This window comes from Puma concolor, chromosome D4 (assembly GCF_028749965.1).
Source record: "Puma concolor isolate L17-30 chromosome D4, mPumCon1.1.hap2, whole genome shotgun sequence".
In the NCBI taxonomy this organism is placed as follows: domain Eukaryota; kingdom Metazoa; phylum Chordata; class Mammalia; order Carnivora; family Felidae; genus Puma; species Puma concolor.
In genome coordinates, this window is record NC_141679.1 from 75,178,255 (window position 1) to 75,193,452 (window position 15,198).

Genomic DNA, 15,198 nt, shown 5'->3' on the forward strand with positions numbered 1-15,198 from the left:
TGGGCCAGGAGAGGAGAAGGGATGTGCCCAAGGTCACGTCTTACAAATGCAAAGGACCCTGGGATGGGACCCCAGGCTCTCAGAATCTTTAGGGATCGGGGTGTGCTGAAGGGATGGGAGGGGGCATCACTGGCTTTCGGTCCTGGGGCTCAGAGTGAGCAGTGCTGCCAGACCCTGCTGAGTTCGTGGTGGTGTCCCCAATCCGGGAACTGGCAATCCACTTGGTCTCATCCACAGTGGTGCGGGCATGGGGCAGCCTCCCGACGTCCTTCACCGTCAGGATCAGGTGCTGGGATGACTTGAGCAGCCTGACCGCCTCGTCATGCAGGACGTTGAGAAAGCTCCGCCCGTTGACCTCCAGAATCTGGTCCCCAACCTGCCAAGACCACCAAACAACAGAGTAATGCCTGGGCTGCTTGTAGGACACCGACTCATGCCAGGGGCTTCAGAGCCCCGATCCCGGTTCTCCGCCTGGCCAGCCCGACGAGGAAGTCACGGAGGCCCAGAGAGGTGATGAGGATGCCTGAGGGTCACACAGCAAGTCAATGGCAGAGTCAACTTTCCCATCCTGATCTTGAGCCCATGCTCCTGTCACTAGAAAGGACTACCTCCCCTCGACCTAGCAATGATTTAGAGAGGTGGATCTACAAGATTCCTGGGGGTCCCCTTATCTAGAAGAAAACAACCATCCCAGAGGCTTGGTGGGGGATGATACGGGGGGGGGGGGCAGGACTCGGGGACAGATGTGAAGGCATATTTCCATTACTTCCTTTCTCACTTCTACAGGGTTGAGATGTTTACCTCAGGCATGAGCATGTTTCCTTAAAATGCAAACAACAGTTTCATTTACTCACGAAAGAAGCAGTAAGTGAGAAAAGTAGCCTCCCGTTAAAGCAATAACATGTTGCTTGGATTCTTACAACAAGTAGACAGTTTTATTTTGTAATGCAAAAACACATTTTTCACATTAGTGAAAGGATTTAAAAAAAAATAAGAGGAAAAAAAGTAGCTGCCCCATAAAAATAAACCTGAGACAGAATTACAAGAGGCTGGAGGAGAAGACAGCTTAGAGTGAGGTGGGGCATCCGATAGACTCCCAGAATGGTCCACACGGAAGGTCGGGTGTTTCTCTTCCCTGCTTCTCCTGCAGGGGGCGCCCAGGGCTGCTCCCCATCAGGGCCTTGAAGGGCATCCTCCTAACGCAGATCATTCCTGCCTTCTTTTCCTTCTCTCCAGCTTCCCAGCCTGCTTATGGCACAGGATCAACCCGAGAGGGTTTCCCCAGCTTTTTTCAAAGCAGAATTTGGAAAAGGCGAGCCACTTGGGAATTTCGAAGAAAAGGAGGAGAGAAGAAGATGCAATGACGAGGCTGAGGATCAGAACCCTGGTCTCCAGTTTCTTGTCCTTCCTTCGACACCTCGCCTGCAGGTGGGGAGTTTCCAGTACAGAAAGCGGAGGCAAATTCAGTCTTGGCGTCTCCCCTCTGCACCAGCGTGGACGTGCTCTGGGAAGGCCCGCCGCCCCTTTGCCCCCACGAGCCCCTTCAACATATACCTCGCACCTACCAGGCGCCAGGCTCTGTGCGGGGACACCGTGCTGAGCAAGACAGCCCCGCCCCTGCTCTCCTGCTGCTCCAACTCGAGAGCGGGCTCAGTTCGGGGCTGTAATTGGGTTCTCCCATCAGCCTCTCCACACGGTCCCCGGGGCCCGGCGCACAGTGAGATTTCGACAAAAATTCATCCAATGAATGAAAAGTCAGACACCCGTTCCCAGCACCAGGACCATCTCTGCGGCGCCCAGAAGAGGACACCAGCCTGGAGCCCCAGGTTCAAGCCACTATTCACCAGATGCTGACTGTGCATCGAGTACCCTGTCCGTCCCTTTGTACATTTTTTCCTTATTTAATATCCTCAACATCCTGCAAAGGAGGTATCACTGCTCTTCACGCCACCGGAGAGAAAACGGGGGGCTCAGAGAGGTTAAGTAACTAGTTGGCGGTCACAGAGCTAGTGGAAAGGAGGCAGGCAGACCCACGCTGGCACGGCCCCAAGGCCCTAGAGCCTTCTCCTACTCAGCTGCCGTCAGGAGCTCTGCCCGGGGACACGCGTTCAAAGCCACCATCCTGCCGTCACTCCCCAGCCCTGCCTGCAGCACCCAGGTCTGAAAACCCACCCCATTGTCAACTCTGCCTTTATTCCCCCTGGTAACCCTTCAGCAGGTGTCACCCAATCTTCACCTCCCCCCACCCCTGGGGGCCCCCCAACCTGGGTCTCCCTCTCCTCACACCTAGGTTCCTGAGCCAGCACCCCTCCTCCGCGCATTAACTTCTAAACTGGCCTCAGCCCTGGCGCCAGGTTAATTTGCCCTCGACTTTTTGCTCGCATGACATCCTTCTCTGCTCCAAAACCTCAATGACCCCCCACGATCCAGGAGGCAGAAGAGCACTAAGGGTTAAGGATTTCAAAGACATCAGACCCGGGTTCAAAGCCTGACTCTGCTACTTCCATGCCCTGTGAGCTCAAGCAAATCCCCCAAAAGCTTCTGTGCCTCGGTTTCCTTGGGCGTAAAAATGGGGTGCTACCCCAGGACTGTCCTCCTCTGCATGCCTACAGCATCAGCGTCGTTTCCCAGTGTCCCCAGAGATACCTCCAATTCTCGGTCTCTTTCTGCATCTTTGGGCTCCCTTGGTGTGAACCCAGGCTCCTGAGAACTTAGGCAGCCCCAGCTGGTCTCCTTGAGAAGAGCCTGAGATGAGACCCAACACCTGGTTCTGGGCATGGCATACAGCAAGTGCTCAATAAGTGCTTATGCAACAAGGTAAAGATTTTGCCACTTCCCGCCCTGACCTCCGCAGCCCCATCCTGGCCTCTGGCTTGGCTTTCTCAGATGCTTAGCAGCAGAGCTTGCACAAGAACTTCTGCGGGCACTTGGGCCTTGCTGAGGATGGAAGGCGCTTCCAGCACCCTCCAGCCCCCTGCCCCCACCTTGTGACACGGCCCACCATGTGTTCGCGCCTCCACCTCGGCCCTCTGCACAGGCCCGCTCGGCCAACCCACCGGCCCCTACAGCTCTGGGCTGCAGCCCAGCCTGCACTCTCCCTCTGCTCAAGGGTTCTGGCTCCTTAAGTATCTCTCTCAAGAGCTTTGGCTTTTGTTAAGCTAAAGGAATCAATTTTAATCTTCCTCACACACTTTATTTCCATCCCAGCAGTTTAATTAAAGGAACTAGCATCTGAGAGACCAGATATGTCAGGACATCCTTTTGTGCAAAAGCCTCTCCCTGCAGGTCCTGGGGAGGGGGAGCCGGGGGAAGGACAACTCAATTCCATGAGGTCTACCCAGCCCTCCAGACAGGCTTGGTGGGGAACATCTCAAACTCTGCATGGGATGTATATACACTAAAATAAGTACTCACTGTGGGGCACCTGGGTGGCTCAGTCGGTTAAGTGTCTGACTTTGGCTCGGGTCATGATCTCACAGTTCATGGGTTCGAGTCCCACGTCGGGCCCTGTGCTGACAGCTCAGAGCCTGGAGCCTGCTTGGGATTCTGTGTCTCCCTCTCTCTCTGCCCCTCCCCTGCTCATGCTCTGTCTCACTCTGTCTCTCAACAATAAATTAATGTTTTTTAAAAAATAAGTACTCATGGTGTATCTGAAACTTAAATTTCAACAGGAATCCTATATATATATATATATATATATATATATAATTTTTTTAACGTTTGTTTATTTTTGAGAGAGACAGAGAGAGGACAGAGGGCAAGCAGGGGAGGAGCAGAGAGAGAGGGAGACACAGAATCCAAAGCAGGCTCCAGGCTCTGAGCTGTCAGCACCGAGCCCGACACGGGGCTCGAATTCACGAGCCGTCAGATCATGACCCGAGCTAAAGTCAGACGCTTAACCGACTGAGCCACCTAGGCACCGCAGGCATCCTATATTTTGATTCGCTCATCTGACAACTCTGGGGTGTATTATCCGTAACCATGGGGGGGCCGCTGATTTAGCACGGTGGCTTCCAAACTCCAGTTATTCTCCCGGCCTTGAGCCTGGCACCTGTCATTTATTCAGCCCTGTGAATTACCCCCACACTACTTCCTCCAGCCCCGCCCTAAGATTAACATCCATGAAACCACAAGGTTGCCGTGCTAGTCCTATTTTTCCTTCATGCCTGTTAAATAAATATGTCTCTACCAGATTTGTGGGAGGCAGTGTGGGGCTCGTGTGTGACCCATTTGGGGAACAGGTATGAAACAGGAGTCGTACTGGGGAAACCCCCCATGGGATGAGGGTACGTGAGCCCACCTTTTCCATCTCCTTCCAATCTTCTCCGGTCTTTCTTCTTCTCCCAGGGTCTGTTTCAAAACCGAAGTTCCAGACAGGGCTGGCTTCGGGGGCCCACGCAGCCGCCCACGGCATCTGAGTTGGTCTGAGATAGTCCTGTGTCTCTGTGCCCGCTTCTCACATCCTCTACTTGACGGAAAGCTTCCCAGGTCCGACAGCCCTGTCAGCACAGGGATCTGCATTGCCCACCGTCACTGAGAGTCCACAAGCCACTTCGAACAAATGCAGCACCTCCCTGGCTTCTCAGAGCCACATGGGGCCGCCGGGGTGTAGAGTCCCGTCCCCATGGTGCAGCAGGAAGAGGGCCCCGGTTCTGAAGCCTGCTGACGGTGAAACAGGCGCAGTGTGGCCCTGCACTGCTCTTGAGTGCACGGAGTCTCAGTGTTCTCTCTGTGAAATGGGCTCAAAACTACCAGCAAGGCCCAGGAGGCCATGAGAATCCAACCGGACCAGCAGCGTGTGGTGGGCTTTGATCGCCTTTCATTCGCTTCCTTTCCAAACGCAGGGGACGAGTTCAGAGATGTTAAGCCACTTGCTCAGGGTCCCTGGTCACACAGGATGGGAAAAAAGAGCCAGCATTTGAGCCCAGCTTTCTGCAGCTTCTTTGCGCCACTGCCACCTTTTTCTCAGCACGTCTTGGCTCGGTAAATGGCAACGGGAGGGGAGAAACCCATCCTCCCCACTGTCCCAGTCTCGTGCCCATTCGCTGCCCCTTCCCCTTGGGTTGTACGACGTGAAGTGGGAGGTGGCATGTTTAAAGACCTTGATCGGGCTCTTTCCTCCCGAAACTAAGAGTTTTGTGTGTTTATTCATTGCGCTGTTACTTTCTCTTACCCGCTGAGGCCAGCCCTGAGTTAGACAACGCGGGTAAACGAGGCAACAAGTAGAGAGGCAAAGATACTATGACTGCCAGGGCCTTCCAAAGGGTCTCCTAGATGGGGAGACTGAGGCCCAGACCACACGGGGACGTGGCTAGGGCCACAGAGTGAGGCAAAGGCAAAGGCCAGACTCTGAGGCTAACTGACCACGAAAACACCCACACCGCCCAGAGCTCAGCGGGACACGACCCCTGGAGAAGGAGAGACCCATGCAGTGTGACCGAGTGTCTAATACTGTCCAGCCTGCAAGCAGGATGCCGACGGGGAGGGCACGGAAGGACAAACGGATAGAGGCGACTTAATTTGATTTGTCACCATGGCCACCGTGTTTATCACCAGTGATGGAGGGGCAAGGGGCGGGCCACGGATGCCCTTTCTTTTCAGGGAGAGGAAAGACTCCTCCCGTCGTGAACAGCCCATCAAGTGACAGGCTCAGATCTGGGACACTCCGCAAGGACAGAACACTGGTCTCCCCTGAACTTGACCCATCGCCAGGAAGTGGGAGTTCACTCCCTCTGGGTCTGAGGAAGGCACAGAAACACTCAGGAGCAGCAGAAAGTGGTCAGCAGGCTTGGGAGTGACCCACCGGAGCGGGTGGTGGTCCCCTCTTGTCCCTAAGAGACCCAAGGGGAATCCGTCTACTGCTCTAAGCCCATCTTCCCTCAAAACACGAACAAGGCCACCTCTCACTAAGCGGGAGGGCTTGTGGCGTGTGGTTAGGGGCACACACACAGGAGCCTGCCCTCTGGGTCTAATCCCAGACTCTGCCGCTTACTGCTTGTGTGACCTGGGTGAATTCCCCACTCTCTCTGTGCCTCAGTCACCTTCTCTGGAAAATGGGGATAGCATCAGTGCCCACCCTTATAGGTTTCAGGGTTAAATGACTTCATCCAGCCTTTACTGTAGCCCCAGCACCTAAGACAGCATCTGGTACACAGTAGGTGCTGAGTGCACACTTACTGAATGGACACATATAAAGCAGGCAAAACAGGGGCGCCTGGGTGGCGCAGTTGGTTGAGCGTCCGACTTCATCCAGGTCACGATCTCGCGGTCCGGGAGTTCGAGCCCCGCGTCAGGCTCTGGGCTGATGGCTCAGAGCCTGGAGCCTGTTTCTGATTCTGTGTCTCCCTCTCTCTCTGCCCCTCCCCCATTCATGCTCTGTCTCTCTCTGTCACAAAAATAAATAAACGTTGAAAAAAAAAATTAAAAAAAAAAAAAGCAGGCAAAACAGCAGCTAGCATCCAGTAAGTGCTTAATAAATGCTAGCTGCGTTTCTGAGAAACCATGCGTGTACCCCTGAAGTGGCTCTCAAATACCTCTGGGACTCTCAAAACCGTACTCTCTGTTTTCACCTGCCTCCTCCCTGGGCCCCGCCTTCAGCTTCGAATCACACATTTTGAGCACATCTCCGAGGCACACAGCGTTATCCCCATTTTACAGATGAGAAGACTGAGGCCAGGAAGCGGAATGACCAGGGGCTGGGATTTAGCCTTCACTCTGCCCGCCTGCAAAGCTCCTGCTCGAGCCAGTCACAACTCCTTTAGGAAAAACCAGACCATCCCTCTGTGTTCAATTCTTCTTCCATGTCTCAACCCCTGAGCTGAGCCCCTGAGCCCAAAGCATGGGCTTTTCGGCATGCACACGGTAGGTGCTCTATTCCTGCCTGGTGAAGGGACTGAAAACAGAGGAGCCAGAAGAACCGGTAGCAGGATGGCAGAGGCTCTGAGCTCCACCCCCTCCGCCCCCCAGCAGGGGGAGTCAGGACAGAAACCTGCTAACAACTGGATCTGGGAGTCCGTCCCCTCAGCACACATGCCCCGTTGCCGGCCGCCGGGCAAGGACCCTGACGGAAGCAGTTTTAGGGTGATCTTTGCCTCCTTCCCGAAGCCTTTATTGAAATGGCTTTTGCAGCTTCCAGTGGGGACCCCGCTGACTGTAGCATTACCACAAGGAAGACTCAAATCCCACTAAAGGATTTTATTGCAATTATGAGTCTTTAATAGTCTTCTGTGCCAGGCATGAAACTTTAACAGGTTTTTGTAGGGGGTATTTTTTGGTACAAGTGAGCAATGCAGTTTTAATGAGACAACATTAGTTTTTCCCAAAAGTTCAGAAGTCAGTAAACCTTGTCCAAATTAAAAGAAAGAAAGAAAGGAAGGAAGGAAGGAAGGAAGGAAGGAAGGAAGGAAGGAAGGAAGGAAGGAAGGAAAAGGTCAAGGTAAATGCTCAGAAAGCTCCTGGAGCAAGCTGGGGGCACGGGCTGGGCCTGGGCGAGCGTGTCACACAAGCCTCTGGTTTAGCGCTCTCACGAGGCAGGACCCAACCAGAAATACCACGGATGGAACCAGCAAAGCCGTTGCACGCTGACTTCTGGAAGGTCCCTCCTCCTTCCGGTTCCTTCTTCTGACCGTAGCTCAGTTGTTGTGGGTGCTTGCTTATTCTATTAGGGAACAGGGCAGCCCTCAAGGACGGTCTGCTCTAACGCCCACACTGCCAATGGAAAAGCTGAAACCTGAAAGGATAAAGCACTTCCCCAAGGCTGTACTCCACATCAAAGTCAGAGTCTCGGTGGAGAAACCAATCCGGAGCTCCTTCCAGAGGAGAGTCTGACATCCAAGTAAACCTATCAGGGCAGTTACAAAGGTCAAACCCAGGGGGAGTAACAGGTATCCACCCCACTGCCCACAACTGAGCTCTAAGCTTACGCAGCACCGCCCCAGGCACGGAATGGAATATCCTGTTTTATAGAGGAGGGTGGTGAGGCTCAGAGAGGTGAAGTCACTTGTCCAAGGACACCCAGCAAGCAAGTTGCACAGTACGATCTGAACCTAGACCAGCTGCTATTCTGAGCCCCAGACTTGTATTTGCCCATTTAACATCAGGTTGACTTAAAGGCACTTGCGACCAGCACTGTCCAAAAGAACTTTCTGCAATAATGGCAATATTCTCCATCCGTACCGTCTAATACAGTACGCACTTATTTAAAATTAAATGGATTAAATTTACATAACATTAAAAATGCATTCCCCTAGTCACACCAGCTTCATTTCCACAGGGCTCCCATCCCGGTGCTCAATCCCCAAACCTCCAAAAAGCTGTCCCCTTCCCCTCCGAAACAGTCTCTAATCCATTCACTCCCGTCCGTCTCCACTAAGGCACCCAGGTTCTGGCTGGCAGGGACCCCCGCCTGGACCACTGTCACGGCTCCAAACCCGCCTCCCTGCTTCCACACTCAACATCCTCTCCCACACGCTCCTCTGATGGGTAATTTTATGTGTCAGCCTGACTGGGCTAACAGATGCCCACAGAGCCGGGAAGTCATCATCTCTGGGTGTGGCTGTGAGGGTTTCAGGAAGAGATGAGCACCTGAAGTGACGGACTGAGTAATGAAGTCTGCCCTCAGCAAGGTGCATGGCAGAGACCAATGTGGAGGAGAACAAGAAGGCAGAGGAAGGGTGAATCTACTCGCCCTGCTTGAGCTGAGACACCCAGCTTCTCCTGCCCCTGGAAGGCAGTGCGGCTGATTCTCAGACCTGAGGACTCAGGCCAAGGTTTATATCACCAGTCCCCGATTTTTGGACCTTCACACTCGGACTTACATAATTGGCTCCCCTTGTCCAGGCCTTTGGACTTGGACCGAATTATACCACCAGCTTTCCTGGGTCTCCAGACTGCAGATGGCAGATGGCAGGACTTCCCTGTCTCCATAATCACATGAGTCAACTCCTGTAATAAATTTCATCTCAATTTACTTCTCTTAATCTGTCTTTCTATCTCTCTGTCTCCCATTGGTTCCGTTTCTCTGGAAAACCCTAACTCATATACCTCCTTATGTAGCAAAGGGATCAATTTAAACTGCAAATCTGGTCTTGTCATACTTTCCTTAAAACATCCCAGACTACTAAGCTCCCTTACCTACCCTGAAAGGGGGGTCTTACTTTGCTAATCCATCTCACGCTTCTCTCCCCCAGGCATTTTCCAATCCACCCACACTTGTTATGTCTCAGTTCTATGAACGGATGGAGCCTCTGGACACCCCAGGGCCTTTGCACATGCTGTTTCTCTGCCCAAAGTTTCCCCCGACCCCATTCCTTACTCAGATGACTCCTAGTCAACCTACAGGTGTCAGTCAAGAGCCTTCTCTGGCCACCTCCTCCCCCCAAGGCAGGTACACCTGGTCCCCACCCAGAGCACCAGGCAGCATGCCCTACAGCACTCACCACGGGTGAGATCATGCTGAGCTGTAAGCACTGAGTTCAGGGCCAGTGTGCCTTGCATGGCATTGTGAGAGGCACCCAACAAATAGATGCCTGACAGACTCAGCAAGCCAGTGAATAAACACTTCAATGAACGCTGAACAAGCATACACACAGGCAAGCAGTCCCCTGCCCCTTCTGGTGTCTGCAGACAGGCAGGTGACATTTTCCGTTTATATAAAGGTTTAGTTTGACAAGGCCAGGGCATGTAGGGAGCTGGGAGCTTGCAGTCCAGCTCTGTATGCCGCGGCAGGGGAAGAATATCCGTCACCCCCACTTTTTTTCAATCAAATGGAAGGCAAAGAGGTAAGAACACAAATCACAGCTTTGTTTCAGCTGGAATTACACCCTGGAAAACGGCACACACTTATTCAGTCCCTCATTTTGGGAGACAGAACATGGGGCGGGAGTAGAGAAGAGACGTCACGGGCCCAGGGCCTCCCAGGACCCAGCCCTATCACCTGCTTCGCGTTGCTGTGGGCCTTCAAGAATCCGAGTTCTCAAGTGCAAACCCACACCCTTACACACAGAAGCAGTAACCAGCCAGAAGATGTGACAGCAGGGGAAGCCCCATTTATTGTAGCAACAGAAGACAGGAAGTACTTAAGGATAAACTTAACAAGAAGTGTGCGACAACTAGGCAATGAGAGCTTTAAACACTCCAAATCAACTTGACAAAGAGAAAGAAACTCCCCTGTTCCTGGAAATGAATCAGCATCCTTAAGATGCCCTTTCTCGCTCCATTGAAAATTTAACATTCTCCCAGTGAAAACACCAACAAGCTATTGTTAGGTAAGCTGATATAACAGCTCATGTGAGGGGCGCCTGGGTGGCTCAGTCGGTTGAGCCTCCAACTTCGGTGCAGGTCATGATCTCGCGGTTGACGAGTTCGAGCCCCACGTCCGGCTCTGTGCTGGCAGCTCGGAGCCTGGAGCCTGCTTCAGATTCTGTGTCTCCCTCTCTCTCTGCCCCTCCCCTGCTCGCGCTCTGTCTCTCTCTCTCTCAAAAATAAACATTAAAAAAAATTTTTTTTTAAAGTTCACGTGAAAGAATAAACCGGCACATGTAATTAAGTCTGAAAAGGCTACATACTGTACATTTCAACTCTGTGACAGTCTAGAAGAGGCAAAGTATGGAGACAGAAAAGAGATCAGCGTTGCTGCGGGCCGGGGAAGGAGGGAGGGATGATAAGTAAAGCACAGGTGTTTTTTTAGGGCAGTGACCCTCTGCCGTCTGATACTGTAACATGTGCATACGTGACATCCCACATTTATCGTTAAAACACCCAAAATCATGGGGCGCCTGGGTGGCGCAGTCGGTTAAGCGTCCGACTTCAGCCAGGTCACGATCTCGCGGTCCGTGAGTTCGAGCCCCGCGTCGGGCTCTGGGCTGATGGCTCAGAGCCTGGAGCCTGTTTCCAATTCTGTGTCTCCCTCTCTCTCTGCCCCTCCCCCGTTCATGCTCTGTCTCTCTCTGTCCCAAAAATAAATAAACGTTGAAAAAAAAATTAAAAAAAATAAAAAAATAAAAAATAAAAATAAAACACCCAAAATCTGTATGACACCAGGAGTGAACCCTAAAGTAAACTATGAATTTAAATAGCAAATAACAAGAGTAACAAAGGCATCACTACTGGCTCATCATTGCAGTAAGTGTGCCACACCTAAGACATTAACAATCGGGGAAACTGAGTATGGAAAGGATGGGGAGGAAGATATATGGGAACTTTGTACTGTTTTGCTCCATCATCCTGTTCATCTATAACGGCTCTCTCAGGGTGCCTGGGTGGCTCCATTGGTTTAGCATCCGACTCTTGGTTTTGGCTCAGGTCACGATCTCACAGTCTCGTGAGGTCAAGCCCGGGGTCTGGCTCTGCGCTGACAGCACGGAGCCTGCTTGGGATGCTCTCTCTCTCTCTCTCTCTCTCTCTGCCCTTCCCCCACTCAACGCAGTCTCTGTCTCTCTTAATATATATAAATAAACTTGAAAAAAATAAAATGGCTCTGAGAAGGACTCTAGTAACTTTTTATTTTGCATTAAAAAAATCAAAATGCAAAAATGGCTGGAAAACTCTGATACGGAAGAGATATGGGAGGATGTACCAGATACTAATGTCTGCTCTAAGCCTCTGTAATTCGAATGGTGGGGCACAGACTCATGAGTAGAACAGACAGGAAAACAGACTAGAAATAGGCCCACAGACACATGGGGGTGGATTATATGATAAAAGTGACGTCGCAAATCTCTGTGGCAAAGCTGGGCTTTTAATAATAGTACAGGGACAAGAATGTCACCATTGGAAAAGAGATAATATGGATCCATACCTTATACCCTACACGAGAATAAATGCCAAACAGATCAGAGATCCGAAGGGGAAAATGTACTTACGAGTATTAGAAGAAAAAATGGGTACAATCCTCTGTATCTTGGGCCTAAGGAAAAGTTTTCTAAAGAGAACTCAGATTTAACAAAAGAAAGGATTATTAAGCCAAATGATAAAAAAAAAAAAAAAAAAAAGGAACTTTCACACTGAAAAAAAAAAAACTTGATAAGCAAAGTCAAAAGAAAATGACAACCAGGGAGGAAGAAACATTTGTAACACAGATCACAGATAAAGGGCTGATCACTATAATATATAAAGAATTCTTAAATTTTAGGGGAAAAAAGATGCAAAATTCTGATAGCAAAAGGACAGTAAAAAACATGAACAAGGTAAAAAAAAAAGCCATTAAAAATGGTCCTTAGTCACATGAAAAAAGATGTTTAAGGTCACTTATAAAGAAAATTACAAGATAAAGCTACATCAAGATACTGTTTCTCACCTGTCAGATTGGACACAGTTACAAACTGGACAATACCCGTCAGGACAATACCTGTCGGTGAGCGGTGGGGAAGCAGGCACGTGGGAATGCAGGTAGAGCAGAACTTACAGGTGGGCCTGGGTACTCCTCGACAAACTATATACTATGTATTTACCACCTGACCCAGAAATCCCACTTCTAGAAATGTGCCTGAAAGGTACACTGCCAAAAGCAAGAATGGGGCACCCGGGGGGCTCACTTGGTTAAGCGGCCGGCTTCGGTTCAGGTCATGATCTCGTGGTTCGTGAGTTCAAGCCCCGTGTCGGGCTCTGTGCTGACAGCTCAGAGCCAGCAGCCTGCTTTAGATTCTGTGTCTCCTTCTCTCTCTGCCCCTCCCCCACTCCCACTGGGTCTCTCTCTCTCTCCAAAATAAATGAAAACATTAAAAAAATTCAAAAGAAAATACATATGTGCAGTTATTCTTGCAACACTGTAACCGTAACACACAGAAAAGATAGCCTAGAGGCTCATAGAGAGGGGAGTGCCTGAATGAGGCACCGTGCAGCCACGTGGTTGGGGGGCCACGCACCTGTGAAAAAGAATGACAAAGATTTCTGGGTGCTCACATGCTGGGATTGCCAGGATACTCAATTTTGAAAAAATCAAGGGCAAAAGAATATCTATGGCGCCCTACCTATCCAATAAGAAAGAAGAAAGTATACAAGTATCTGCTTGTTACTTGCACAAAGAATCAGGAACAGAACACAATCTGCTTTACTTAGTGACCTCCAAGGAGGGGTTGGCCCCTGGGGGGAGGGGGGGAAGAGGGGGAGAAGTGATACACTGAGTACATCTTTTGGGGAATAGTTTTGATGTTTCAGTTATTCAAAATGTAAAATTAAATCAATACAGATGGGGAAATCCCTCCTGAATTCAGGAGAAACCAATAAATCTGTTTCAAACGGATAACAGAACCAAGCTAAAGAAGAAAAAGAAATAATGCAAGTAACATCATCCTTTGCCTATAGACCCTCTGTTTAAAGACAAAAGGAACTGCAAAAATTGCAGAAGCTCAGCTTAGGAGGTTTGCTTTGCCCAGAGGTATGCATGTGGCAATTCTAAAATCACCTCTGTGTCTTGTAAGATTGGGCAAATGAGTGAACACAGAACCATGCAGACGGGAACCAAGCCCCTCCTGAGGGCCAGCACCTGCGGGTGTTGGGGGATACGGTACATCCTGTGTTAGTTTCCCATACAAACTATAGGTGAAAAAATTACCACAAACCAGTGGCTTAAAAGAACACAAACTTGGGGCGCCTGGGTGGCGCAGTCGGTTAAGCGTCCGACTTCAGCCAGGTCATGATCTCGCGGTCCGTGAGTTCGAGCCCCGCGTCAGGCTCTGGGCTGATGGCTCAGAGCCTGGAGCCTGTTTCCGATTCTGTGTCTCCCTGTCTCTCTGCCCCTCCCCCGTTCATGCTCTGTCTCTCTCTGTCCCAAAAATAAATAAACGTTGAAAAAAAAAAAAATTTAAAAAAAAAAAGAACACAAACTTATTATCGTACAGTTCTGCAGGTCAGAAGTCTGACACAGATCTCACTGGGCTAAGATCAAGATGGAAGCAGGCTGTGTTCCTCTAGGACACAATCCCTTTCCTTGCCTTTTCCAGCTTCTAGAAGCCACCCACACTCCTTGGCTGGTGGCCCGTTCCTCCATCACCAGAACCAGCCTCTTCCAGCCAAGTCCTTCTCCCATGGCCATCTCTCTGGTCCCCTCTTCTGATTTCCTTCCCAGCTTTTACGAACACTTGTGATTCCACTGGACCCACTTGGATAATCCAGGATCAGTTCCCCATCTATCTGAGCAACCTTAATTCCACCTGCAATCTTAACTCCCCTTTATCGTATTATCTAACACAGTCACAGGTTCTGGGGATGTAGACACATCCCCAGATGGGGGGGGGGGAGGTAGACAACACCCCCGGGGCCCTCTATTCTGCCTACTACGTAGGCGGCACTCAAAACACAGTAGGCACTCAGCCAAATACAGCTGAACACTGAACAGCCCATCTGGGTGAGGAAGGGTTAAAGGGACACCCGGCACTTTGCCAGCTGGGGCCACCTTGGTTCAAACTTGCTAAGAAATGTTTGGCAAAATGGTGCAAAAACCCTTGCAGCTTTACTTCTAGGAATGAACCCCAAGAAAGTCATCACAACTGATGAGGGACACAAGGGCAAGAGAAATGTAGCTTGAAGTAAATCTTACAGCATGCAGCCCTCTGTCAGACACCTGAAACACACAGAGCGTGACCCTCCTCAAGCAGCTCATGGCTGCCTTACTTCCTTAATGTTTTTGTTTTATTAAAGACTAAAAGCAACCTTATCTTAACAGCAGCTAGCCCCTCAAGGTCCTGAAAGCCTTGCTTTCAAATTCCTTAGAGACTTAACGCTCTCCCTAACTCCTGCTAACTTTAAAGTATATAATCAGTCACCCCTCACAGCCCCCGTGCAGCTCTTTCTGCCCACAGGTCCTGTCCCCATGTTTTAATAAATCACCTTTTTGCACCAGCGATGTCTCAAGAATACTTGCTGAGCCGTTTGCTCAAGAACCCCATCAACAACTACACAAAAGAATTACCCCCCTGAAAATAATAATAATTATTTGGACTCCCTTCTAAATGTCTAGGAATTGATCAAATACCATATGGTATATCCATACAGTGATAGTTAAAACCATAAAGAATAATATTGTAGAGTATTTTTAGTTTTCTCCAGCTAAACTTTTTTTGCATTTATTTAAAAAAAAATTTTTTTAACATTTATTTATGTTTGAGACAGAGAGAGACAGAGCATGAACGGGGGAGGGGCAGAGAGAGAGGGAGACACAGAATCTGAAACAGGCTCCAGGCTCTGAGCTGTCAGCACTGA

General features: G+C 50.2%; 1 protein-coding gene across 5 annotated transcripts in view; it reads right to left on the reverse strand.

Moving 5' to 3' along the window:
• The window catches only part of WHRN (whirlin), a 97,081-nt gene that overhangs the window by 21,311 nt on the left and 60,572 nt on the right, over positions 1–15,198 (reverse strand). For all 5 annotated transcript variants that reach the window (XM_086683818.1, XM_086683820.1, XM_086683817.1 and 2 more), the window contains exon 4: positions 174–376. In XM_086683818.1, coding sequence (XP_086539944.1) covers positions 174–376 — 203 coding nt within the window. The remainder of the gene's footprint in view (positions 1–173; positions 377–15,198) is intronic.